At 66.6% G+C, this 24,951-nt stretch overlaps 2 protein-coding genes and 1 long non-coding RNA gene across 7 annotated transcripts in view; all 3 read left to right on the forward strand.

Annotated features, from left to right (window-relative positions):
- Positions 1 to 6,074: 6,074 nt before the first annotated feature.
- On the forward strand, positions 6,075 to 14,959 carry LOC122172577 (uncharacterized). The gene is made up of 6 exons (XM_042844215.2): positions 6,075 to 6,267; positions 11,692 to 11,848; positions 12,503 to 12,600; positions 12,880 to 12,977; positions 14,077 to 14,281; positions 14,819 to 14,959. Exons 1-6 carry the CDS (start codon positions 6,207 to 6,209, stop codon positions 14,824 to 14,826), a joined length of 627 nt encoding a protein of 208 aa, XP_042700149.1. The 5' UTR covers positions 6,075 to 6,206; the 3' UTR covers positions 14,827 to 14,959.
- A 14-nt stretch (positions 14,960 to 14,973) lies between these two features.
- LOC135972825 (uncharacterized) overlaps positions 14,974 to 24,951 on the forward strand; it is a 49,200-nt gene continuing 39,222 nt past the window's right edge. The window contains exon 1 of the long non-coding RNA XR_010589374.1: positions 14,974 to 15,260. This is a non-coding gene — a long non-coding RNA (uncharacterized LOC135972825). The remainder of the gene's footprint in view (positions 15,261 to 24,951) is intronic.
- LOC101948213 (laminin subunit beta-2) overlaps positions 17,448 to 24,951 on the forward strand; it is a 41,484-nt gene continuing 33,980 nt past the window's right edge. Inside the window, exons 1-6 of one of the 5 annotated variants that reach the window (XM_065552781.1) lie at positions 17,448 to 17,590; positions 20,485 to 20,533; positions 21,774 to 21,937; positions 22,723 to 22,846; positions 23,702 to 23,775; positions 24,226 to 24,414. In XM_065552781.1, coding sequence (XP_065408853.1) covers positions 20,503 to 20,533; positions 21,774 to 21,937; positions 22,723 to 22,846; positions 23,702 to 23,775; positions 24,226 to 24,414 — 582 coding nt within the window. In that variant the 5' untranslated portion in view covers positions 17,448 to 17,590; positions 20,485 to 20,502. The other 4 variants (XM_065552782.1, XM_065552783.1, XM_065552785.1 and 1 more) reach the window with 4 other exon arrangements.

Here is a 24,951-nt window from a genome sequence, read left to right on the forward strand (position 1 = left end):
GCGACTGCACACGTCAAATGGGGCTTGTTGCCTTCGCACTGCTGGGCCTCCCCGCTCGTCACTTCAGAGTTCCTATAGCCTGTGGAAAAGGGGGGGTCCACCCAGGTTCTCCTGCAAGGGGTGGGGGCGGTGGGATGTGGCGGCCCGGTTCCTGGACAGCTGGAAGCCGCTGTGGCTCTCCGCTTGGTTGGTCGGTCGAGTGTGCGTGAGGTTGTGTGTGTCCGCGATAGGCACGGCAATACATTCTTCCTGCCCAGAATCCCGCAGAGCAGGTGTCTGAGCTAGCAAGGGTCGTGGGCAGAGCTGGCAGTGCAGTGGGGCGCTCAGGGGTTTGGTCCAGTGCAGGTGGGGAATGCAGATACCCCACTCGCAAACCCCTTCCCCTTCATTGTTTCAAGGGGGGCTGCAGGCAGCCCTTGGAGCCCTGCTGGAGAGAATCCAGCTCCATGCCACGTGTTGTTGTGCTAGCCCCTGGAGACCCGTCAGCCACGGAGCCCCATTGTGAGGGTGCTGCACAGACAGTGCTGGAGTTGAGGGTATGGGCCCTTCCCTCCCACCATCGCTCAGGAGAGGAGACGCGGCCTTTCAGGGCTGCGTGCTGTGCCCTTTCCTGCCCGTCGGGGCTGGGTTGGCACAGAGGTGTAAGGGCCTGCAGGATCGTTCTTTACTGATTGACTGGCATTTCGGGCAGCCACAGGGCCGTATCAGGAACCGATCCAGTAAGTGCTGAAAGTGTTACACTGCAGTGCTCTGCACGCAGGTGGTTTTCAGTCTGCTTTTGTGTAGATCACCCAAGTGCCTAGTCTGGCGGTGCTGTTCCTGGGCACATTCAGAGCCACGCTCAGCAGTGCTTGTCCTGTGTGGATTAATGCTCCTGTCGTTCGAATGAGGGCTGCCGAGGGCTGTACTTAACCACCTTCCTGGGGAATCATGTCCATTTTTACTTACCTGCCAGGAGTCCGTTTGTGTTTCACCTGCCTGAGTTGGCTGCACCAGTAACAAGTGACCCGGGGTAGCGGCCCCTGCACTTCCTTCTGTGTGTTAGCGAGGCCAGCCGTTCTCGCAGGGAAAGCAGCATGTGTCTGCGCGGGTCCGTGAAAGGAGGGGAGGGTCTGATTGTCAGATGTTTGGTTGAAAATCTGCTGTTAATGAGTAGACGTGAAATTTGAACGCAGACCTGTGTTGTGACCACGCTGCATCTTCCTGCCTCTCATTTCAGTAAGAGGAATTTCTCCTTTGCTTCCTCTCTGCAAACCGTGTTGTACAGTGTCGCGGGCAGAGACCTGCTGAGTGCTCCACCCCAGAGGTGGCTGCAGGAGTACCCCAGTATGTGATCTCTAGAGCACTTTGCTGCAGAAACCGAAGGGATGATTTTGTACGTATTTAAATGGTATAGCCCCCCTCCCCCCGTAGCACGCCTGTCCTGCTCCTGTGGGTGTCAGAGGGCAGGCGTATGTCCGTGGTGAGCACTAGCAGAGTGCGTGTGAATGGTCGCTGTCTGAGCGCTTCTCGGAACAGGCCCTGGATGAAGGTGACACTTCAGGCTGGATTGATGTGTCATTGCCCTAAGTTCCAGGATGTGCTGACGTGGGTGCACTGCCCAGCTCGGCTCCACACCCCCCCTCAGTGCTGCCTCCCTGGAGAGATCTTGCCTAGGTACAAATCCAGCCTCTTACGTGCAGTTGTTTGGCTGGGTTTCTGGTTCTTCCCGGCGGGCCCCTTCCGTTGGTCTGGTTTATCTCAGCAACAGCACTGGCTCTGTGGCAGAGCTGCTGGGTGCCGTGCCGTGCCCGGAGCGAAGTAAATCGTGGCCCCAGGGAAATGAGTTTGAGTGCACCCCAGGGAAGGCAGTGGGGGAAGCAGCGTGGGCCAGTGTTAGCTGCGTGGTTTAAACAGAACTAAGCATTGCCGGGGGGGGGCTCTGCATTCCCTCTGCAGCACTCCGCACCTTCAGTCGCACAGTGCTCGAGAGGCGTCTCCCCGGCCCAGCCTGGGGGAGACCCTGTGCGTAGTTGTCTGAGTATAGACCTAAGCAGCATTGTGGGGTGTGAGGGTCTGGTCCAGGAGCTGTGCCGACCAGCAGAGCTGCCCAGTTGAAATCTAGTCAGTGTGAGTCCTGTGCCCTGTTTCCCACCACAGGCTCCTGCTTTAGTGCTCTCTCTCGCCAGCGGGTGTGTGAAACCCCTCCGAATAGGGAGACAGACGCTGCCTGTACACCCAGTGCAGCCACATGCACACAGGGCCTGCCTTGGGAGAGGAGGATGTTCTCTCTCTCTGTAGCACTGGGGGGGAACTCCATGCACAAGCATGAGTTTCTGGCAGAGCTGACGAGTGGGGATGTATTCCGTGCCAGGCTGCTTTGGGCACCTGCAGTTTATTTCCTGGAGAAGTGAGTGTATTCGTTGTGCAGGATTTAAAGTGATGCTGATGTTTGGAACCCCTGTGGTCTGGGGGGCATCTTCCAGCAGCTAGAGACAGTGCCCTATGGCAGATTGTCCCCTGCCCCCACTGCTCCTCTTCCCCTTGGGTGCGCCCTGTGTCTTGCTAAGCTGTGCTGGACGGGTCCGAGGGGCCAGATCGCTCCCCCGGGCTGTGACGACTGGTGAGGGAGTGAGGGGCTGACAGTGCGGTGCCCCTAGGAGCTGCTCAGCCTTGGGCAGGCAAAGCACCAAGCTCTGGGTCCGTGTGTGTAACAGCAGCTTACAAAGCTGGCACCCTGGCCCTGAGCTCAGCTAGCGCAGCTCCCTTGCTGCCGAGAGGGAGGCCCCTCCGGCTGGTGCAAAAGCAAGGAGCTGGGATTAAGGGAACCCAAAGAAGCCGGTTATGTGTGTCTGCCAGCGTGTGCGACTGGGGGATTGAGCTCAGTGAAGGCTATTGTGACGCACCAGAGAGCTCCCAAATGCAAAGCCCTCTCCAGACAGCTTTCCCTTGAGTCGATCGGGCCCCGTGGGCCCCGGGCACTGCGCTGTGTGGCATTGCTCAGCCTTTGGGGTCCGTCCTCACTTGCTTTGCGGCGGCTCTGCCGTGCTCACGGCCCAGAGCCCTGCCCAGGCGCTGCCGATCTACAGCACTAGACGGAGGAGCGCGTCTCGTCCCAGCGTGAGCATCCGAAGGAAGTTCCCCTAAGGCGGCAATTAGCCCTTGCCCTGAGGAGTCCCTTAAAGGCCTTATTATCCCCTGGCTTATCCCTCTTGTGGTGTCTTAATGATCCCATTCAGTTCCTGTAGCTGCGCACAGGTCTCCGCAGAGGGCGTCTGGGGCCTTCCCCAGAGGCAAAGCCAGGCGCGCAGTGCTGCAGTGATGTGCCAACAGCCATGCTCCTAACCACCCCTCCCCGCTCCTGGGAGCACACAGGGCACTTGGAAATACACCTCCTGCCACAGCACGCAAGGGATGTCGGTGCAGTTAGTGTCTGGAGAGACCCTGGCATCCTCTCTGCGATGGGCACTATTCACAGAGCCGGGGGATAGCAGCCAGTCTGTGTGGGACCGCGTGAGCCCTGGACCTGTCCATCATTGCTGCAGCGGGACTGGCCTGCTTCTGCTTGGACTGGAGCCACCAGCTTTGCCACGGATCTTCTCTTTGGTGTGAATCCAGGCCAGCCCCATACCAGCAGAGCGCTAGTCCCCAGAGCCAGCGGGCCATTTCCTACCAGCGGGTTTTTGTGCCGGGCCTGCCGCCCCTGTTGTCAGCCTGGGAACGGGATCGCCTGCAGGAGGGAACACAACTGGTGCCCCTGGGCTGGGAGTGAAGTTTGTGTGCAGCGCGGTCAGTGGTGGAGGTTCGCCAGGCGGGCGGGCGGTGCCCCACGTGCTGTGTATGTTCGGACGCCGCTGTTCAGCGAAGGGCAGTGGTAGTGTTGTCCCACTCTTACGAGGAAACAGGCCAGAACCAAACTGTCTCTTTCTCTTAAGTGAAGTGAATTTTTTGTTATGAAATGCGAGCAGGCGATCTGGCCCTGCCGTCCGTCAGTAAAATGGTGCTTCAGAACCCAGCCAGCTGCGTCCGGCTCCTCTTTGGGCCCTTCCGCACCCTTGGCCAGGCTGCCGCTGTTGGTGCTAATGACAATCACACATTGTCAAGTGAATGGGGCAGAGCCTCAGGTGTGACTGGCTGCTGCACGGGGCTGGATTCTCTAAAACTCAGCATTACAAGCCCTGCTCCCCCGTCCTGCCTCTCCTTCGCACCCTGCAGCAGCGTCAGCCAGTCCAACTCCATGCACCCAAACAAACACAGCATCGTGTCCCGGCGTCCCCAACAGCTCACTAACGTTTTCCTCTCTTGCAGCGACCATGAAGGCCTGAGGTGCCTGGCTGGGCAGGCCCAGCTGTCCAGGAGATGCTGGCCGGGAATGACTCTGCAAGGGAAGTGCTGTAGTGTCCCTGTCCTGCCAGCAAACCAGGCGTGGCAGGTGCAGGAGCCAGGGAAGGACACTAGGGCTTCCCGTATCCCTCTCCCTGGCAGTTAGACGCTGCTCCCCAGGGCAGGAGCTGGGAGGTGCGGTGCCATGCAGGGCTTGTCTGTGTGCCTTCCTCCACCTGTTCAGCTTCCGGCACTGGACACCAGCTCTGCCTCTGTCATCCACTGTGCAAACGCCCTGAGCACCTCTAAAAGGGGGTGGGGGAGGTGCTCCCCCTTGGCTTCCCTGGGAGCAGCGGGGTTGGAACTCGGGTGCCTGTATGTGGAATGAAAACTTGGCCTGGGCATGCATTGTTCTCATTGCCTCTTTGCTTCGCTCTGTGTCCCTGGGGTTGGGGTGACGCCCTGGTCTCTCCAGCGCCCCACACCCAGAGCCTGCTCCCTGCGCAGGGGCTGCTGACTACGCGGTGGGCTCTGGTAATGCTTTGAACTTGGAGAACCATTCAGGCAAGCACCGAAAATGGCTTCACAGATGTTCTTCTGCTCACGTTTCCTGGCAGGTCCCAAGGATGGGGGAACCGGCTGTGAGAGAGGAAAACGGGCCCAGTCTTTTCAGTCTCTCTTGGTACGGGAGTTTCTCCTGGCCCCTGGTCATTCCCACCACCCGCCTCTCCTCTCTGTGGTTTGAGGGGGGTGACCAGCCCTGGCATCCCAGGGGAGGGTTTGCTGCTGTATAACATCATACTCCCCAGCCTCGCTTATGCGTTTCAGCCCTTTGTTCGTGTCTCTGACAGCCGCTGCCCAGCGAGCAGAGGTTGCACTGACCTCGAGCCCTGGGCCCGGGTGGTTGGTTAGTTCCAGGCAGCAGTGTCCCCTGGGCACAGCACCTTGCCTTCGTCAGCACTGAATTTCATCTGCCGGGCTCTTGCCCGGACGCCTAGCAGAAGGGGCCTGCTCCTGACTGGGGCAGAATTTTCAAAGCTGGAGGCCCTGGCTGGTGTAGACGTACCCATTCCTGAGCCTGTGCATTTGGATAGTGTGTGTGTCACGGAGTCCCCGGGCGATGCTCTGGAACTGCTCCCCACAAAGCCAGTCAGGACTTTGGGGAGCCTCCTCTCCCTCGGAGCAGACTGTCTTCAGGGCAAGGAGCTCACACGGCTTCACCTCCTGGGTCTCTCCTGGGAGCATTCAGCATCTGCCCCTCCGTGCGCTTCCCACAGTGAGTCCGCCCAGGCGGGGTCCTGGGGAAGCCAGAGGGTCCTGCCCCCCAACTCCGCAGTCAGACGTGACTCTCAGCCAGCCAGTAACACAGAGGTTTATTAGATGACAGGAACACGGTCTACACAGAGCTTGTAGGTACAGCGGCGAATGGGACCCCTCGGCCAGGTCCATTCTGGGGTTCAGAGAGCCAGACACCCCCGTCTGCCCTCACTCCCCGTCCCCAGCCAGCCCCAAACTGAAACCCCCTCCAGCCCCTCGTCTCTGCTGAGTTCCTTTACCGGGCCAGGAGGTCACCTGACCTCTTTGTTCTCCCACACCTTTAGCACCCCCTTGCAGGGGGAAGGGCCTGGCCATTAGTTGCCAGGCAACAGAGTGTCGGCCGGAAACTGAGGCACCCACCCAGTATTCAGAGGAAACGTTAAGACCAGTCCCACTTGGTCACAGTGTGCAAACCAGGAACCAGCCACATGTGAGCAGCGAGGTGCCAGGTACGGGGGGCGGGGGGAGGTCCTGGCTGTGCTCGCTCCCCAGGAGAACTGCAGGCTGGGGCCGGACTGTCAGACTCCGGTTGGGTCCCTTCCCCCAAGGTGGACCTGGAGTCCGTGTGTTTTCCCGGAGCTGCAACCATGGAGTCCTCCAAGGACCTGCAAGCGGGGGCAGCCTGGGGTTTCTGCAGGAGAAGTGCTGGTGCGTCTCCCTCCCCTTGCCCTGCTGGACTCCGGGGCCCTTCCCCCGCCGCCCTTGTCCGCTGCCAAGGCCTTTGGCCCGCTCTGCTGCAGCGCTGGCTTGCAGGGTGGAGCAGGTCCTCCCGGGCCCTCTCCTTTCTCCCCCTCCCCAGGGTCAGGGTCCTGCGCGGGGCTGAAGGCTGTGGTAGCAGCAGCTGCTGATCAAACAGCCAGGTGTCCTTGGATTTACCCTCCCACCAGCAAGGGAAAGAAACGCCAACCCTCCCCTCCCCGACTCCCAGAGCACCTCGCCAAAGGCTTGCTTTGCCAAGTGACGCCCACTGCCCGCTCCTGCCCAGCAGTGCTGCTGTCACGCTGCACTGGTGTCCGCCAGGCCCCGGCCCGAGCGCCACTAGCCCCTGTGCTGCAATAGGGCCAGCGAATGGAGCGGGGTGGGAAAGAGGAAGAAATAAGGCCGCTCTCCCGAGAAACCTGCGGGCGAGGACTGCAGAGCACTGCGTGAGGTCTGCGTGAAACGCAGGAAGAAGGGACATCCCCGTGCACATGAACTGCGCCGTGTCGACCAGCCCCAGGGAGTGAAAGGCCGAGAGCAGCTCCCCACTCCCTCTTCCCAGTCCCCGCGTCTTGTGTGCGTGGGGATGGGACGGGCGCCATCTTTCCATGGAGACACCGGTACTCTTCTGCCAGCAGCAGCACGAGCCAGGGGTTCCTCTTAGCAACCCCCCAGCAAAAGCTCACGCCCCCGCCCCGTCCGGGGGGAAAGCTACCCACCGTCCCCGGCCGCTCGGGGAGCCCCCGCCCTCTCGCACGCACTGCGTCCCGGGAGAGCCGGAGACGTTTGATTAACGGGGGAAGGGAGCCAGCTCAGTATCAATTTGGCAAACTCTGCAACAGTTCAAAAGCCTGTGGCCATAAGCAACACCCGCCCCACACTGAGTGCCTTGGGCTGTGTCCTCTGCCTCAGTTTCCCACCTGGCAGTGCGCCAGGCCAGCAGACGAAGGTCCCTTTAATGTGGCAAGCCGCTGCCCCCCACTCACAGTTGGTGGTGTGAAGGCCCAGAATTCAGGGGTGCGTTACACCGGGTCCCTCCCCTGACCGGGGGTCGAGCAGTGCCCCCCGCTGTGATTTCACCAGGCCGTAGCCATTTCACCGGGCGGGGGAACCCCACGGCTAGCACTAACTCTGCATTCGTCTTTCCCAGCAACGCTGGCCCTGCTGCAGCCCCCGAACCGCTCAATGGCGTCTGACCAGCTTGGCCTTTAAACCCAGGGAGGGACTAGGACTTGTTAAGCAGTGCCCACGTCACCAGGTGGGAGCCCCTCCGATGCCCATGGCCTTGGATTTGGCATCCCTCCTAGGCCTAGCAAGTGGGGCTCGGGTGAGGGTGACCCCCCCAGGCGGGGCAGGGGAGGGAGGCACAGTTCTGCTGCCCTTTACTTGGACAATAAGGATCACAGCATTTACCCCCTTGCTCGCTACCAGCCCCAAGTGCCTCGGGCAAAGCAGGCCTGGGTGCTGGTCACCTGCGCACACTGAGCCAGGAGCCGGGGCCTTCCCCTGTGCACGTTTGGCTGGTGGCACTGCCGAGGGGTCTCCAATAGGCCCTGGCTTGTGGCATGGCTGCCCCCCAGCCCCCGCTCATGGCAGGGGTTCTAAGGTACCCTGGTGGCCGGCAGGGCGCTGGGGGGCTCCAGTCAGCATGGAACAGCTCATTGTAACGGTGACTCGGCAGCCTGGGGGTAGCCCCGGTGCAGTTCCTGCGCTGTCACGCGGCACGGCTGCTGATCTCCACACGCCCCTGCTCAGCGCTGCTCACGTCTCTACGGCTTGCATAGCCCCTTCCCCCCACGGGCCCAGGGGATCTGACATCTGCTCCAGGCAGGAGCGTGGCCGGCAGGTGTGTGCAATCAGACGGGCATTTCACACATACGCAGGGGGGTTAAAGTGTGGGGGGGAGTCAGCAGTTGTGACCAGAGCGGTCACTGGCCCAGGGCTGGGGCTTTGTGGGCCAGCTGCTGGAGGACGGGTAGGGTCCCCGAGTGTCTGCACTCGCCCGGGTGGGGAGCTGGTTTTACTGCCTCGCCAGGACGGACGAGTGCAGGCATGTGCCCAGCCAGGTCCATGCTGGCGGCTCATGGTGCACGTAGTACCCCAGGCTGAGTGGGGCAGAGGAATTCCCCCCCCACACCCCCCCGCACACACACATGGGCCCAGACGCCGTCCCGGGGAGCAGGGGCAGGGCTGAGCCCCCAGGCAGGGCAGGACCACGGCCAGACATGGTCGCCCTGCCCAGGGCTGAGCGAGGCCGCAGGGGAGGGGAAAGCAGCCGGGAGGTGGCTGCTGGTACCAGAGATGCCTGGTCCGAGGGGGGCCAGGGCTGTGGTGGGGTCTCCCCAAGAGAGCCTGAATCCCAGCCCGTGGGGAGGAGGCTGAGAGGGCTCTGTCCTGGGGGCAGCAGGTTACCCCAAGGGGAGATGGGGGCCAGCCCCAGCCTTGGGACATGACTCTGGTCATCCCGGCTTCTCCAGCCCTGGGCACCAGAGCCCCAGAGACAGGGCTGGGCTACGACCAGCCTTGGAGGGGGACAAACCAACCCTGATCTGCCCAAGCACTTCAGGGTCCCTCCCTGCCCACCTAGGGCCAGGGCTGCGGCCGGCTGACCCCTGGGGGATGGGGGTCGCTGCCCTCGCTCCCTGGCAGACGAGGGGGCAGGGCAGTGGCAGGACCCCAGCCCAGTTTCAAACCCAAAGGTTTGGGGTGGCAATAGAGCTTGGGGAACACATGAAAACTCTCCTGTGGCTCCTGCTAGTGCCACCTCCCAGACACCCACGGGGAGGCTGCGAACTGCTCAGAATGGTGCTGCAAGGATCTGCCAAGTACCGGGCAGGACAGCTAGCGAGGCGGGCAGTGGGGTTTGGCATCTGTCACGGACTCACAGATCGTGCCCACTCTTGGCCCCTTTCAGTGTGACAGCCCTTCTCGGGGGTCCACTCTCTCTCGGGGTCAGGCCCCTCCACCTCCTGGAGCCGCACCTCTCTGAGCCTTAGCACGTCTGTCTCTGCCGTGGGCCCCCTCAGGGAGTCCACTCGCTCTGGACCCCCGGGGCCTCCACCCCCCCGAAGGGGTTGATGCCCCCCCTGTTCGCTAGACCGGAGTGACTCTCAGCCAGCATAAAACAGGAGGGTTTATTGAGAGTTGAACCCAGCACAGGAAACTCTCAGGGCCTCAGGCCTGGCCTCCCTCAGCCCAGCACATCCCAGTCTCTCTGCATCCAGGTGGGCTCTGCCTGCTCCCCCTCTCCAGCCCAGCCCCCCTGCTCCCAGCTGGGCATCTGAGATCCCAGGCCCCAGGCCCCGCCTCTGTCCATTGTCTTCTCTCCGGGTAAACAGGGTTGTAAACCGGGGCCTCCGCTCCTCGCTTCTGTCCGCTGGCTGAAACCGGCTGGTTAGGTCACTGGGTCCTCACTCTGCAGCCCATTGTCCTCCCACTGGCCAGAACCGGCTGCGTCTCCTCAGCTGGGTCTCCAGGTCACCAGGTCACCAGTCGCTGGGGTATCCATCCTCCCGGCCATCGGCTGGGTCCCCACGTCCTCTCTCCGGTCCTCTGCAAAACAAACTCCCTCTCCCCTCACCTCGTTAAACCAGTAATACCCAGAGAAACTGAGTCCCACCCTCTCCGCATGCAAACCATTGAAACCCCACCGAGAACAAGAAAAAACAAGAAAATCCCCCACTTCGTCACAGCATCCATGGGGAACAAGCGTGGGGCCAAACCACCCCGGTCCCTGGCCGACGTCCCCCTGCTTGGCTCTCTCGCCAGGGGAAGGGCGGTCCGCCAGCAGGGACGGGCCGCGATAACGGTGGGGATGACGCGCCTGGCAGGGCCGGGTTGGGCATTGCTGCCCTGTGGTGCAGAAGAGTTCAATGCCCCTGTGGCTGAGCAGGTGACATCGGGGACCGGTGCTGTACGGAGGGGCTAGAACCAGCCCAGCTCACTGGAGGAGCTGGGATTCCTCCGAGAGACGCTGCCCAGGGGGCCCAGCACGGCCCGAGCTCTCCAGGGCCCAGGACCCCGGTGCCATGCCCAGGGAACCACGGGGCTCTGGAGCAGCTGGGGACCATGCCCCCTGCCCCCATGGGCACGGCCCACCCAGGAGAGGGAACCTGAGCTGTTGCTCCAAGCTAGGCAGGGGAAATGATGCGGAGCCTGGCTGAGTGGAGACCTGCTCCGACAGGCCCACAGCTGGATGGAGAAGTGCAGGGGATGGGCTCCCAGGGGGTCCTGTGGGGAGGCAGTGCCCGGGGCCAGGGGCAGAACCAGCTCCGTTTCCCAGGAACGGCCACTGACTGAGGAGCCCCCAACGGCCTCTGTCTCCCACACAGATCACTGGTGAACCCCGGAGAGCTTCCCCAGACAGGGGGCCCGTGCTGGGCAGCGCCCGGCCATCCTGGCGGGCCTGGTAGCAATGCTAGTGACACTCCCTGGCCATATCACGCTGGGCAGCCCGGATTCCCCAGATCCCTGGCCTGGCCTGGTGGGCAGGGTGGCGGGCCGCCAGGGAGCTGGGCCCAGCCGGACCTGCGACCGGTCAGCGCAGAAAAGCAGCAAGCGCTCGCGGGCTGGCAGAGCTGTCAGGGCAGGGCAGGAGCTGGCACTCATTGCCGGGTGTATGTGGCAGAAATGAAGCTGAAGGGCTGAGCACAGAGACCTGCCTGGCTCTGGGGGTGTCCAGCATCCCCCTGGGCTGGGGACAGGCTGGCGCCCCCAGCTGTCCCTGCTCCAGGCAGCCAGCAGGGGGCAGCGTGAGCCTGGGTTATGGCTCTGCAGCCCCACTTCTCTGCCCCCCGTACCCCCCCAGGGACCCCAGTAAACCCTGGCCCTACGGGGCTCTGAGGAGCCAGCTGGTGGGGGCCTGGCCACAGCCCAGGGTCAGCAAGAGGGGCTGGACCCACAGCGTCTCCTTACTACCCCCACCCCCACTGGGGCAGCCCAGCCCCCCTTCCCACCCTGCCCCCAACACTCCTCCCCAGGGCCCTGCCCACTCCCCGGCTCCGCTGCCGGTGATCCGGGCGGGAGGAGACGGTGGTGCCATGGCAATGTCTGCACAACAGGCCGGAGCCGCGGGGCCTGCAGGTGACTGGGAGCCGGGGCCCGGGGGCACCAGGGACCTTGCCATGCAGGGGGCTGGCTCTCCCCGCTCCCCAGCAGAGCCTGGGGCCCCTGTGTGCTGAGGGGAGACGGGTGGCCGAGTGCTGGGGTGAGGCGGGGGGTTGGCAGGGCCTGGAGCTGGCGTGGGGCAGGGTGTGGGAGCCATGAGTGTGGTGGGGATGGGGTGGAGCCCAGTGAAGGGGGGCACGATGGCAAAGGGTTTAGCTCCCCATCCGGGGGTTTCCTCTGCTCCTCGCCCCTCCCCCTCTGTTCTAGATGAGTCCCAGTGGCGGGGGCAGCAGGGGTCCGGCCCCATGGAGGAAGCACCCAGCAGCCAAGCCCCCTGCAAGCGGAGCAACAGCCAGAGGCTGCCGGGGATCGAGGAGGAGCCCCCGGCCGGCCCCCCGCCCGACTATCGGCAGCACCTGTACAGGTGAGCGAGGACGGGGAGCCCCTCCCAGGGGAGGCTGGCAGGGTGGGGTGGGGTTGCCCCATGGAACGCCCATCCCAGCGCGGCCCCAAAGGAGACGCCGGGTGTCCTGGCAGGGCCGGTGCCTGGCTGCCTGGGCGCTCGTGGGCACCAGCTGGGCAGGGACGTGGTGGGCTGGAGGCTGAGTGGGGTGGGCCATGGCAAACTGGGTGGATCCTGGGCTCGGGGGTGGGGGTGACGCAGCAGGGAGCGGGCGGATTTGACCTGGGAATGTGGCAGGGGAGTTACACTGGGATGGGGGAAGATCCCGGAGCTGGAACCTGACACCTGGCCGGAGACTGGACAAAGGAGAGGAGGAGCCGGGGGGAGGGGAGAGAGCGGCTCGGGGAGTTCTTGGTTTCAGTTTGGTGCCGGGTGGTGGAACGCAGGGAACCCCAAGCTGGGGTCTAAGCTCCCTGCCCCCCAGAAGGACTTGACTGAGGGGTCCTGTTGTAGCCTGCGTTCCTACTGTCCAATAAACCTCCTGTGTTACCGGCTGGCTGAGAGTCCCGGTGAATCCCAGGAAGAGGGGTGCAGGGCCCTGACTCCCCCACACTCCTGGCACACCCATCGCGGGTGGGCCAGGCTGCATGGTGTGACCTGTTTCCTTCCCCGCAGCCTTCTGGGCCCTGAAAGAGCTGAATACTTCCTGAGCCCGCCGGCCCTGGAGCGGTGCAGGACCCCCGGGGAGCAGGGCCTGCTGGAGGCAGTGGGAGGTAAGGTGCCCCCGGAGCCAGCGCCCACGGCCCTGGCTGCAGATTCTGAGCCCCCTGGCCTGGGTCGGGGCCTGTCCATTTCTCAGCCCCATGGGCCTGTCCCGGGCCCGGCCCATTGGCCAGGTTGGCTCCAGCCATTGGGCCCTGGCTGGCTGGATAAATAGCAGCACCCCTGCGGCCCCCAGCCCAGGGTGAGCGTGGGCCCTGGGCTGGGGGCCGGCCAGGGCTGGGCACCCCCTGCCTGGGGCACTTGGCCTGGACACGCACCCCTTCTCCCAGGGGCCGGCGCTGAGGAGCTCTGGCGAGTCCTGCACGAGGAGCCGCAGCGCCGGCGGCAGGCGGCAGAGGCCAGGATGGGGCGGGCAGTCGCCGAGCAGGTGAGGGGATCCTGGGCTGGGGCGCGGCTTGTCCCTGCATCTGGGGTTGCTATGGGTGGGAGCGGGCTTTGACCTGATTCCGACCCCACAAAGGTGGTCCCCCCTCGGTGATTCTGCGGTAGAGTTACCATACATCCGGATTTACCCGGACATGTCTGGCTTTTGGGGCCTCAAATCCCCGTCCGGGAGGAAATCCCAAAAAGCCGGACATGTCCAGGAAAATAGGGAGGGAGGGGTCGTGGGGCTTGGGTCCAGGCTGGAGCCGCTGGGGCCGGCGGTGCTCGGCCAGGGCCAGTGCTGGTGCCAGGCCAGAGCCGCTCGGTCGGAACCGGGGCCTGAGCCGAGCTGGGCCAGAGCCGCTGGGACTGGGGCCGGGGGTGCCCGAGCCACTGGGACCAGCGGTGCTCGGCCGGGGGCCAGGGGCCGGGGCCGGTGCGGGGCCGGGGGTGCTCAGCTGGGGGCCGGGAGTGCGGGGCCAGGGGCTGGGCGGTGCGGGGCCGGCGGTGCAGGGCCAGGGGTGCTTGGCCAGGAGCCAGGGCCGGGCCGGGGCTGGGGCCGGCGGCCGGCGCCCCAGGGCCCAAGCCGAGCTGAGTTGGGCGGGAGACGCCGGGGCCAGAGCCTCTTGGCCTGGGCCGGCCGGCCGCCAGAAGGAGCCGCTCGGCCGGAGGGGCTGGGCTGGGCTGGGCTGGGTTGGGCCCCGCCCCAGCTTACCTGCTGCCTCCCTGTTTCATTTGATTCGCGGGAAGCAGGGGAGGCGGAGGAGCAGGGGGCGGGGCGTTCAGGGGAGGGGGCGGAGTTGGGGCGGGGACTTTGGGGAAGGGGAAGGGGCTAGGGGCGGAGTTGGGGCAGGCCCGGGGCCCTGTGGAGTGTCCTCCTTTTTTTAAATTAAAATATGGTAACCCTATTCTGCGGGAGCCACCCTGTCCCTGGCAGGGCACCACAGCTGTATGGGCTGGGGACCCGCATGTCCCCCCCTACATGAGGGCCCCATGCCCCTCCCCCACCTCGCTACATTAGGGCCCCCCGCCCCTCCCCATGTGTGGGTCTGTGCCTGTGTGTTGAGCTCTGTCTCTCCCCACCACCCCGTGGTGCCCTGCAGGTGCCCTGGCTGGGACGTGCTGCTCTCACGCCCAGGATGCAGCGGGTGGCACGGTGGAGGCGGCAGCTACATGTGATGCACCGGCTGGGGGAGCTGCACCAGGACGCAACCAGCCTGCTGCTGGCCAGGGAGCCGCTCGCCGACCTCAACGACAGCCAGGGGGCGCAGGGGCCGGCCCGCTATCTGCACAGGGCCCTCCAGGGAGGTGTGTGCGGCTGGCGGGGGTGATGGCAGAGGGCTCTTGGCGGCCGTGGGTGCATGGGTGGGGCCGGCTTGCTGGTGCAGAGCTTAGCATTTACTGTCAGGCAACGTATCCGGTCTGACGTGCAGCTCCCTGCCGGCGCGGGCACACATGTACACGTGTGTCTGGGGGTGCTGCATGTGCGGGCATGCACACCTGCATGTTGTGCAGGGATACGCGTGTGTCTGGGGAGTGCTGTGCGTGTGTGGACGTGCACATGTGCATGTCGTGCAGGGACACGCATGTGTCTGGGGGGTGCTGTGCGTGTATGGGCGTGCACGTGTAAATGTGCAGGGACACGCGTGTGTCTGGGGGGTGCTGGGCGTGTGTGGGCGTGCACATGTACATGTCGTGCAGGGACACACCTGTGTCTGGGGGGTGCTGTGCCTGTGTGGGCGTGCACATGTGCATGTCGTGCAGGGACACGCGTATGTCTGGGTGCCCAGGGAGTAGGCTTGTCCCCGCGGAGCCTGGCGTGATGTATCCTTTCCTGTGCTCTAGGTCGGTGAGCAGGGGCCTGCTGGCTGGTGCCCCACAGCCGATGCCCGAGCCAGCTGTGGGCGAAGCGTGGCCTGGGCCCCAGACTCCTGCTCCGTGCCCCCGCTGAGCGGGCAGAGACTGACGCACGTTCACCCCAAGCAGAAGCCTGAGTAAAGAGCCCTTGTCTGACCCGCTGCCAGTGCCGTCTGCCTGTGCTGGGGGCTGGGCAGACAGTGCTGGGGGGCCAAGGCCTGCCCCTGCCTGGCAGCCTGCAGCACGAGGGGAGGGGCTGGGCACAGGTGCCAGCGTGTGCCCAGGGAGATGGGATGTGTCGCCTGCGCCGCATGGCAGCGTCTTGGCTGGGCACTGAGCCGGTAGCAAATGGATCTGGCCCCCCGGGGCTGTACTCTGCCTGGCCAATGCCAGTCAATGCGCCAATGGGGCAGGCGGTGGGGAAGGGGCTGTGCCCCCCATTCCCTCTCACCTGCGCGCCCAGAGCTTAGGGCAGAGGGGCTGGCAGTGAACCAGGCCGTTGGCACCTGCAGTGAGAGCCGGCAGCTCTGCCAGCCCTGAGCCGAGGCCTTCCCCTTACGGGCATGCTGGAGCTAGCGGGCAGGGGTCCGCGAGCCCCTCTCTGGCCGGGCCCTCTGCTGGGGGCACCCACGTGACCAGGGGCTACGGGCAGGGGCGGTGAGTTATATGGGCCCGTGGTGCCCAGGCTCCAGGAATGTTCAGGGCCCCAGGGGCTGGGTCTCTCCCCCAGCCTCACCTGCCGCCCCTGGGTGATTTAAAAGGGCCCGGGGACCCCTGGCCACCACCGGCAGCTCAGCTGGGTTAAGGCTGCTTCCTCCCCGGCCTCGCTCCACGCTACTCCTGGAAGCGGCCGGAACGGACCTACGGCCCCTGGAGAGGGGGGGAGCAGGGGGTCTCCGCACGCTGCCCCCGCCCCAAGCGCCGACTCTGCAACTCCCATTGGCTGGGAACTGCAGCCAATAGAAGCTATGGGGATGGTGCCTGCGGCCCCCCTGCCTAGAAGCCGCTGCCAATGTGGGGTGCGGGTCGCCTTCGGGAGCTGCCCGAGGTAATCACCGGCCCCCTCTCCTGCACCCCAAACCCCTGCCCCAGCCCTGAGCCCGCACCTGCAAACCCCTCCCGCACCCAAACTCCCTCCCAGAGCCCGACCCTCGCACCAACTCCTGCACCAACCCCCAGCCCCAGCCCAGAGCCTGCACCCTGCACCCCCTCCAGCACCCCATGCCCCCTCCCGCACCCAAATTCCCTCCCAGAGCCTTAGGCAGGTGTGTGGGGGGGCACCACCAAAAATTATACAAACCTGCCGCCCCTGGCAGTGGGTATTGTGCCCCCCCCCCCGACTCCCCGGCTGGGCCCGGCTCCGTCAGGGACACCCCATGGCTTGGGCACCAGGCCCCCCCACTCGCCGGCTGGGCCCGGCTCCGTCAGGGTCACCCCATGGCTGGGGCACCAGGCCCCCCCACTCCCCGGCTGGGCCCGGCTCCGTCAGGGACACCCCCATGGCTGAGGCACTAGACCCCCCCGAGTCGCCGGCTGGGCCCGGCTCCGTCAGGGACACCCCCATGGCTGGGGCACTAGGCCCCCCCACTCGCCAGCTGGGCCCGGCTCCGTCAGGGACACCCCCATGGCTGGGGCACTAGGCCCCCCCCACTCGCCAGCTGGGCCCGACTCCGTCAGGGACACCCCCATGGCTGGGGCACCAGGCCCCCCCTACTCGCCGGCTGGGCCCGGGTGGTGGCCTCGACTTGCTGCTGTTCTCCACAGGGAGCTGTGGCTCCCTACCAGTCTCCGGGCATCTGCATGTGGCTGGCAGCTCGGAGCTGGGCACGGGGCACTCTGCCCGTTGGGAAGGGATCACCTGCGATCCCCCCGCAGCGCCCCCCGGAGAGCCAGGCCGTGCTCCAGCGCGCTGGGGAACACCCTGCCCGTGCCCAGCGGGTGCTGACCCCGACACCGAGGGAGGGGCTCGCTGCAGGATCAAAAGCGTTAATGGTGCCAGCGAGCGGGCAGGGGCCGGGGCCGCCTGCAGGGAGCCAAAGCAGGGAGTGCCGGGCCCAACCCTTGGGCAACAGTGCCCGCCCCCCGGCGCTGCGTGACTCCCAGGGGCCGTCTCACACCAAGCACCCAGCGGCTCTGGCCCGGAGCCAGGCAGCTAGGCACTGACTGGCGCCAACGGTCGCGTGTCAGGGTGGCCGACGCGCGGCTCCAAGCATGTGGTTGGGCAGGAGACGTGCTCCGTCTCGTACGTAGGGACAGGCCTGGGTGCCTTGCAGGGGCAGAGCCGGGCACTCCCTGGCACATGGCATGGCCCCAAGCCCCAGGGCCTGCCTGCAACGTGTGCTTCCCCGCCTGCTGCAGCCACAGCCTGAGGTCCCGGCCCCTCCCCATGGCTGCAGTGCCAGGCCCGGGCGGTGCTCTGTAGGCACCAGGGCGCCATGCCCTCGCATGCTGCACCTCACTCCCAGCAGGGAGCTGAGGGCTTGCAGCTCAGGGTGCAGGGGCACACGCCCTCCTCTCCCCCGTGTGCAGGGCGGGGAGAGCCGCTGTACCTGGCCTCCCGCTCACCTTGGCTGAGCTGCGGGCCCGCCCCACCTGGCACCGGTGGCGGGAGGAGGAGCCTGAGGGAGGGAACCTTTGCAGGAACAAACAGCCCAGCCCTGAGCAGACTGAGCGGAGAGTCGGCTGGCTGCAGGCCGCTGCCAGGGGCTTCCGGACGGGCGTGGCCCTCGCCAGGGACGCCGAGCGGCGACAGCCGGGCAGGTACCGTGCAGCTCTGGCTCTGCGGGCTGCCTTCGCGCCGTTCCCTGGCCGGGCGGCACCAGCCAGCGCCCCCCTGGCTCACTCTCGCTGCGTGGGCAGAGCTGCGGGGAGCGGGATGGGCTGATCGTCTCCCTGGGGCAGGGGAGTGGGGTGTGACCCCTGTGCCCGGGCCATGTCCCAGGGGCAGTCTCCACGGGTTAGCCAGTGCCAACAATAGTGTGCTGTGGGACACAGCTGCCCCACTGCCGCCCAGAGGTGGCAGCTTTGCAGTGGGGGGAAGTGGCGCTTGGCCTGGAGGCTGGGCAGTGCTGAGGGGGTGGGAGGCCTGGAGGTGCACAGAGCTCGCTGGAAGGGCGTGGGGCCCTGTGCGCTGGCAGATGATAGCCGGGGCTGCTCTCAGAGGCCCTGTGGGGGTGTCCCCTGCCATGTGGTGTCCTGCCCTGGCCAGCTCAGGTGTGGGGGGAGCTCTGGGAGCGCACAGGTGGGGGTGGAACAGAGCCATTGGGGCTCACGGGTGGGCCCGGGACACTGGGCTGCTGTTCCCTGGGGGGTGAACATGCCCCTGGGGCAGCGCTCCGGGCCCAGGGCCCTGGCTGGAGTCTCAGCATGTGCCCTGGCAAACAGGCCACACGGTGCCCAGCCTGGGCCAGTGTCCATGGTGCGGGGCCGGGGGCTGGGCCTCTCTGCCCTGCCCAGTGCCCTGGGGCAGGAGGGACCAGCCACGTGGGGGCGAGAGGAGGGTCCCTGAGCCGGGCTGGCCCCCCAGGCTTCGGGCCGCCGGGACTGGGGGAGGCCGCTGCTGCTCCTGCGCGGGGGCAGAACTGATGCTGGGTCAAGGGGTGGGTCTGGCTAGCTGGAGCCCTGCAGGCTGCTGGGCTAGGCCCCATCTCTGACCCCATGGAGCTCTGGGGCCAGGGATGAAGCAGCTCCCTGACGCTGCGGGGCAGGGGACAGAGGGAGCCTGAGGGGTGGTGGGGTCCCTGTGTGGTGCCCTCCAGGGCAGGGGGGTGGCCAGAGCACAGCCCAGCCTGGGAGTCAAACTCAGGCTCCACCCTCCTGCAAAGCCCTGCCCCTTGCCCCCAGGGCAGGGCTCATCTGGGGCCTGGCCGGCCCCTGGCACTGAGCCGCTCTGCAGAGATCTGGCGGCCAGCTGGCCACTTGCCTCCCAGTCTCATGGGCTCAGTGGCCCACCAAGCCAAGGGGCTACGGATGTGCGGCTCCTGGAGTGCCAGCTTGGATGCCCCCGGGCATGGAGCCGGCCCCCAGAGCGGGCCGTGCCGGCCCAGTGACCTGGGAGTGGGATATTGGCTGTTTCCCACCCTGCCCCCCTCCCCGTCCTGGTGACAGCGGCTGTGGGACGCGCTGCTTTCGCCAGGGAGCCTGGTGCAAGACACAACACGCACATTCCTGCCGGGCTGGGGCTAGCACCCTGGGAACGTGGGCGCCAGGCCTGCTCCTTTCTCCCTAGCCCCCGGCCCTTGGCACGGCTTCCCACGCTTTGTGGCTGGAGGCCAGCGGGGGGACAAGGAGTGGGCCCTCTCCCCCCCCAGCGTGGGCGGGGGAGCCCGGTCTCTGCCCAAGCGCGCCGTGTGCTCAGGAGGTGGCGAGACCGGAGCAGCTCCCTCGGCTCGTGACCGGTTTGACCGTAACTAGCCCCTGGTGAGCTGCGAGTCTGGCCTGGGGCCCCGGGCGGCTCAGGGCCCAGAGGCCGGTCGTCCCCACCCCGGCTGGCCTGTGTGCACTGCCGAGCAGAAAGAATCGGCTGTGACATTCCCGTAGCCTGGAGACCGTTCGCCCCTTTCACAGCCCCAGCCCCGATTTGAATAAGAATCACTCTGTGCGCCTGGGAGAGGAGCCGGGTGAGTTTTACCCATCGCTTCCCTTGTTTGCCAGCTTGTTTTTGTGCTCCGAGTTCTCACGCTGCCCGCCCAGGGCTCGGGGACTCGCAGGAGCAGGAGGGGCTCTGGGGGGCTGCCCCCGCCCAGCCTGCAGCCAGCTCCCCCCTCCCCCAGCGCGGGCTGCCAGGGCCGCGGGCTGCACCGCTCGGACGTGAGTACCGGGGCGAGCGGGAGGAGGCTGCACGCGGAGCCTGCTGCCCTACGGTGCCCGGCCCGGGCAGCGACATTACTGCTCAGGCTGCCTGGATTTCTCCTCCAGCCCCGAGCCCGGTGCCCAGCGCGGGTGAGCTGGCAGGGGGGTGCCCAGGGGCAGTGAGGGAGCAGGCTGAGGGGAACAGGCTTGCCCAGCACCCCACGGCCAGTCGGGGCAGTGCCAGGAAGAGAACCCAGGTGTCCAGGATCCCTGTCTCCTGCTCCAACTTTTAGCCGCTGCCCCGAGCTGTGCTGTCTGCTCTGCGTGCCCAGCCCCAGGTTGGTAGTTCCCCACATGCCACTGGTGGGGGTGGCACAGCCCATGGGGCACTTTGCCCTCACTAGGGCTGGCGCTAGCCCGGGGCGCTCGCAGACAGCATTGCCCTGGGCCACATGCGCCTGTTCTGAGACGTGGGACCCCCCAGCCACGGGCAGCTCCTGCCTGCCCCCGATCCCCTCGCTCCCCCGCCTGGCAAGGTGAGGGACTGGGGGGGGGCACAGATGCTGTCCTGGGGGTGAATGAGCAGCGCCTGACCTCTGGGGCAGCCAGCCCCACGGGCGCCCTGGCTCTGCCGACCACGACCCAGCCCCGGCGTCAGGCATTAGCGGGACCAGGGAGCCCTGGCACTTCCCACCTGCAGGGCTGACAGGAAGGAGGCCTGGGCCAGTATCCCACCCCCCTTCCCATCACCCGCAGTCTCCTTCCCCTCCACCCTTTGCATCCTGACCCCACGGCTCCCCGCAGATCTGACCTCCCCTCGCCCAGCCTGGCCCGGCGTAACCCTCTCGCCTCGCTCTCCCCAGGCCGGACCCCCCGTGCCCATGGAGCTGCTGTTTGCTCTCCTGCTGCTGGGTAAGTCCCCGCGCACGTGCGGCCCTGGGCACCTTCTCCCCTCCCCTCCCAGGGCACCGTACGCAGACCCCAGGTGTGTGCACCCATGTGCCTGGTGGGGACTGGATGGAGGCGGGGGGCCCTGAGGACGGGGGCCAGGTGGGGGCCGGATGGACGCGGGATCCCTGAGGACGGGGGGCCCAGTGGGGGCCGGATGGAGGCGGGGGGCCCTGAGACGGGGGCCCGGTGGGGGCCAGATGGATGCGGGGGCCCTGAGGCGGGGGCCCGGTGGGGGCCGGAGGGAGTGGGGGGCCTGAGGACGGGGGCCCGGTGGGGGCCGGATGGAGGCGGGGGCCCGGTGGGGGCCGGATGACATGGCGTGGCGGGAGCGCCCGTGTGCTCTGGGCTGTGCAGCGAGTGTGGGGGACGTCCTGGTGGGCAGAGCTCGGCCCAGCTGCGCCCGCTCCCTCTCCACGCGGCAAAGGGCCCCTGGAGCTGAGCCGTAAATCCCCAGACGTCCCGGCTCCGCTGAGCCCTGGGAGTGGAATTAGGGCAGCGCCTGACCATGCTCCCACCTCCCGGGACGGGCACGTCCAGGGCAGCCCTGAGCCCCCCCAGCCCGGCACCTGCTTTCCCCGCCCCCCCCCCCCCCAGTGCCTGGCGCTGGCCGCGGGGCTGAGACAGAGCAGGGGGCTATGCAGGGGGGCGGGGCAGACACCCTGCCCCCCCCCCCGCTGACTCCTCCCCCGCACTCTGCCCCGGGGGTGGGGACTGCCCATGTCATGCCCATGTGGGGCCCTGCTCCGGAGTGTGTCTCTGGCCCCCCCCGGGCATGACCCCCCCGGGCATGACCCCGCCTGGGCACGGCCTCACCAGGTAATCATTGGCAGGGGCTGGGCAGAGTCAGGGGGGGCCAGGGTCGGGGAGGACTCAGCTGGGGGACGAGGGGGGGCAGAGTCACGGCAGGCCAGACAAAGGCCTTTGCTCCCCCAGTCACAGGGCTGCTGCGCGGGGGCTTTCGGAGGCTTTCAGGGTCGTGGCGTTTCCCTGCCGGGTCAGCGGGTTTGGGACCCAGTGCTGGGCACGGGGGGAGGGGGGTGCAGGGGGTGCACAGAGGGAGGGTGCGTGTGGAGGGAGGTGTGCAGGGGGTGTGCAGGGGGATGAAGGCGTGAGCCTGGGGGCCCCGTGCGGGGGAAGGGGTATATGTGGGGGTCGGGGCTCACCCCCTCTCAGCCAGGCCACGCCCTGTGCCTCTCTCCAGTCCAGGTGCCCGGTGCGGGGAGCCAGGATGTGCCCGGCTGCTCCGCGGGGAGCTGCCACCCGGCCACCGGGAACCTGCTGATCGGGCGGGCCCAGAACCTGAGTGCCACGTCCACCTGTGGGCTGCAGGGGCCCCAGGAATACTGCATCGTCAGCCACCTCCAGGTACCCCACTCCGAGGGGTGCTCGGGGCAGCGCCCAGCCCTCCGGGTGCTGTGTGGCCCGGCTCCTGGCCAACGCTCGTCTCTGCGGGCGGTGTGACCGGCTGCCCCCTCCCCATCGCTCTGCCTGGGCGCCTGGGGGGCCAGGCCCTCTGCCCACAGCCCCCCACTGGCTTGAGCCAGACTCTTCCCATCCAGGGCAACTAGGGGAGCTCAACCCCACAGCCCTGCGCTCTCACCGGCACCCGCCAGCCGATCCTCGGGCCTCTGGTGAGCCTGGGCAAGGGAGACAGGCAATGCAGACCCCTGCCCCAGCCCCAAACACTCAGCCCCAGCCAGGCTGGCAGAGCCTGCGGGCGAGCCAGGGTCAGCGCGTGTGTCCGCCTGTCCCCTGGATCCGGGTGGGTGTGTCTGTCTATCTGGCCCCCTGGATCTGTGGGTGTGTCTGGCCGTCTGTCCACTTGGATCGTGTGGGTGTGCAAGTTTGTCTGGACGTGTGGGTGTGTCCGTCTGTCTGGCTTTGTGTGTGTGTGTGAGTCTGTCTGACCCCTTGGATCCGTGTATGTGAGTCCGTCTGTCTGCCTGAACTGGTGGTTGTGTCCGTCCGTCTGTCCCCTGGATCCGTGGGTGTGCGAGTCTGTCTGCACGTGGGTGCCGTGCGTGGGTCTGGATCGTGTCCCCGGGGGTGAGTCTGTCTGTCGGTCCAAGGGCAGCCCCAGTGCCCGTCTGCCCCTGCTGCGGGGCTGCGCCATGGGGCAAGACAGCACTGGGACACTCTGTGTGCTTCAGGACTCGGAGAAATGCTTCTCCTGCGACTCCCGGTCCCCGTCTCTGCGCAACAGCCACCGCATCCAGAACGTGGTGTACCTCGGCGGCCGGGATGGCCACACCACCTGGTGGCAGTCAGAGAATGGTGAGGGGGCCCCCAAGTCCCTGGAGAGAGACTCCCCGCGGTCGGACAGAGCCCAGACTAGCAGGGAGGGGAAGGGATCATGGCCCCTCGCTTGGCCTGTGCTGCCCCGGACTGCAGGAGTCACAGGGGACCCTCAGGAGAGCCTGGGCCGGGAGACTGCTCCTCGGGAGACCCCAATGCCAGGACCTCCAGGCTTGGGGAGAGGCCCCCGCAGCCCACCCCACCTTCCTCTGCGGGGACCACAGCTTGGGACGTGGGGGCGGCAAAGGGGCTGGTGCAGGCAGGTGGTGGAGCATTGGGGGTGATGCCGTCCTGTCTCCCTGGGGGAGCTGGTGTATGGGGGTGACCCTGTCCCATCCCATCTCCTCGGGGGTCTGGTGCATCAGGGTGACCCCGTCCCATCTCCCCGGGGGGGCTGGTGCATTGGGGTGACCCCATCCCATCCCGTCTCCCCAGGGGCTGGTGCATGGGGGTGACCCCGTCCCGTCTCCCTGGGGAGGCTGGTGCATGGGGGTGAGCCCGTCCCATCTCATCTCCCTGGGGGGGCTGGTGCATGGGGGTGACCCCCTCCCATCCCGTCTCCCCGGGGGGGCTGGTGCATGGGGGTGACCCCGTCCCATCTCCCCGGGGGGACTGGTGCATGGGGGTGAGCCCGTCCCATCTCATCTCCCTGGGGGGGCTGGTGCATGGGGGTGACCCCGTCCCATCCCATCTCCCCGGGGGGGCTGGTGCATGGGGGTGACCCCATCCCATCCCATCTCCCCGGGGGGGCTGGTGCATGGGGGTGACCCCATCCCATCCCATCTCCCCGGGGGGGGGCTGGCGCATGGGGGTGAGTCCGTCCCATCTCCGCAGGCGTGGAGCATGTCAGCATCCGCCTGGACCTGGAGGCCGAATTCCACTTCACCCACCTCATCATGAAATTTAAGGTAACTGGGCCCTGGGCTGGGGAGGTGGGAGGGGAGCTCAGGGGGAGCTCAGGGGGAGGCTACTCCCCTGGGATGGGGGTTGGGACAGCAGGGCCAGTCCTGCCCAAGGGCAGCTGTCCCAGGCCTGGCTCTGCAGGGTCACCCAGCTCCCCTCCCCCGATACCCCGTCCGGGGCCATGCTGGGGGCGCACCCAGCTCCCCTCCCCCGACACCCCGCCCGGGGCCATGCCGGGGGCACCCAGCTCCCCTCCCCAACACCCCGCCCGGGGCCATGCTGGGGGCACCCAGCTCCCCTCCCCGACACCCCGCCCGGGGCCATGCTGGGGGCACCCAGCTCCCCTCCCCGACACCCCGCCCGGGGCCATGCTGGGGGCACCCAGCTCCCCTCCCCCGACACCCCGCCCGGGGCCATGCTGGGGGCACCCAGCTCCCCCATGTCTCTCCCCCCAGACCTTCCGCCCGGCGGCCATGCTGATCGAGCGCTCGGCGGATTTCGGCCGCACCTGGAAGGTTTATCGCTACTTCGCCTACAACTGCTCCCAGCTGTTCCCAGGTGTGGCCGTGCAGGCCTCGGGCCGTGTGGACGAGGTGCTGTGCGAGCAGCGCTACTCCGAGATCGAGCCCTCCAGCCATGGCGAGGTGGGGAGCTGGGGTCTCACGCTGCCCCTCGCCTGTCGCCCTGGGGCGTGAGGGGGGCTCGGGGCGGGGGGGCTCTGGGGTCTCACGCCGCCCCTCGCCTGTCGCCCTGGGGAACGGGACGGGGGGGGGCTCTGGGGTCTCATGCCGCCCCTCGCCTGTCACCCTGGGGCGTGGGGAGGGCTGGGGGCAGGCCTGGGCGGGGGGGCTCTGGGGTCTCACGCCGCCCCTCGCCTGTCGCCCTGGGGAACGGGATGGGGGGGCTCTGGGGTCTCACTCTGCCTGTGATGGTGCTGCCCGTGGGAGTCAGCTGAGGTCACTCAATCAGGGTGAACTGCAAACAGAACGGGGCAGACAAACCCCAAACGCTGGTGGATCTTCCAATACTGAGATTTACCAACCAGCCCCAAACAGCCTCTGTGTTACCTCCCTGGTTACTCAGACGTCCAAACAACGCAGTTCCCTTAAAATGCCCAGCCTCAGGCCTCCGTCCAGACACACCTGTCAAACATATGATGCTGATTACTGAAAATCTGATCT

The sequence above is a fragment of the Chrysemys picta genome, chromosome 7 (genome assembly GCF_011386835.1).
Source record: "Chrysemys picta bellii isolate R12L10 chromosome 7, ASM1138683v2, whole genome shotgun sequence".
Classification (NCBI taxonomy): domain Eukaryota; kingdom Metazoa; phylum Chordata; order Testudines; family Emydidae; genus Chrysemys; species Chrysemys picta.

What these genes read in the sequence shown, in the direction of transcription:
- LOC122172577 (XM_042844215.2), top strand. Translation starts at nt 6,207, where the DNA reads ATGGAGTCCTCCAAGGACCTGCAAGCGGGGGCAGCCTGGGGTTTCTGC. An exon ending in TTTCTGCAGGAGAAGTGCTG is followed by an intron (nt 6,268 to 11,691) that starts GTGCGTCTCCCT and finishes CCTCTGTTCTAG; the next exon opens with ATGAGTCCCAGTGGCGGGGG. An exon ending in TATCGGCAGCACCTGTACAG is followed by an intron (nt 11,849 to 12,502) that starts GTGAGCGAGGAC and finishes CCTTCCCCGCAG; the next exon opens with CCTTCTGGGCCCTGAAAGAG.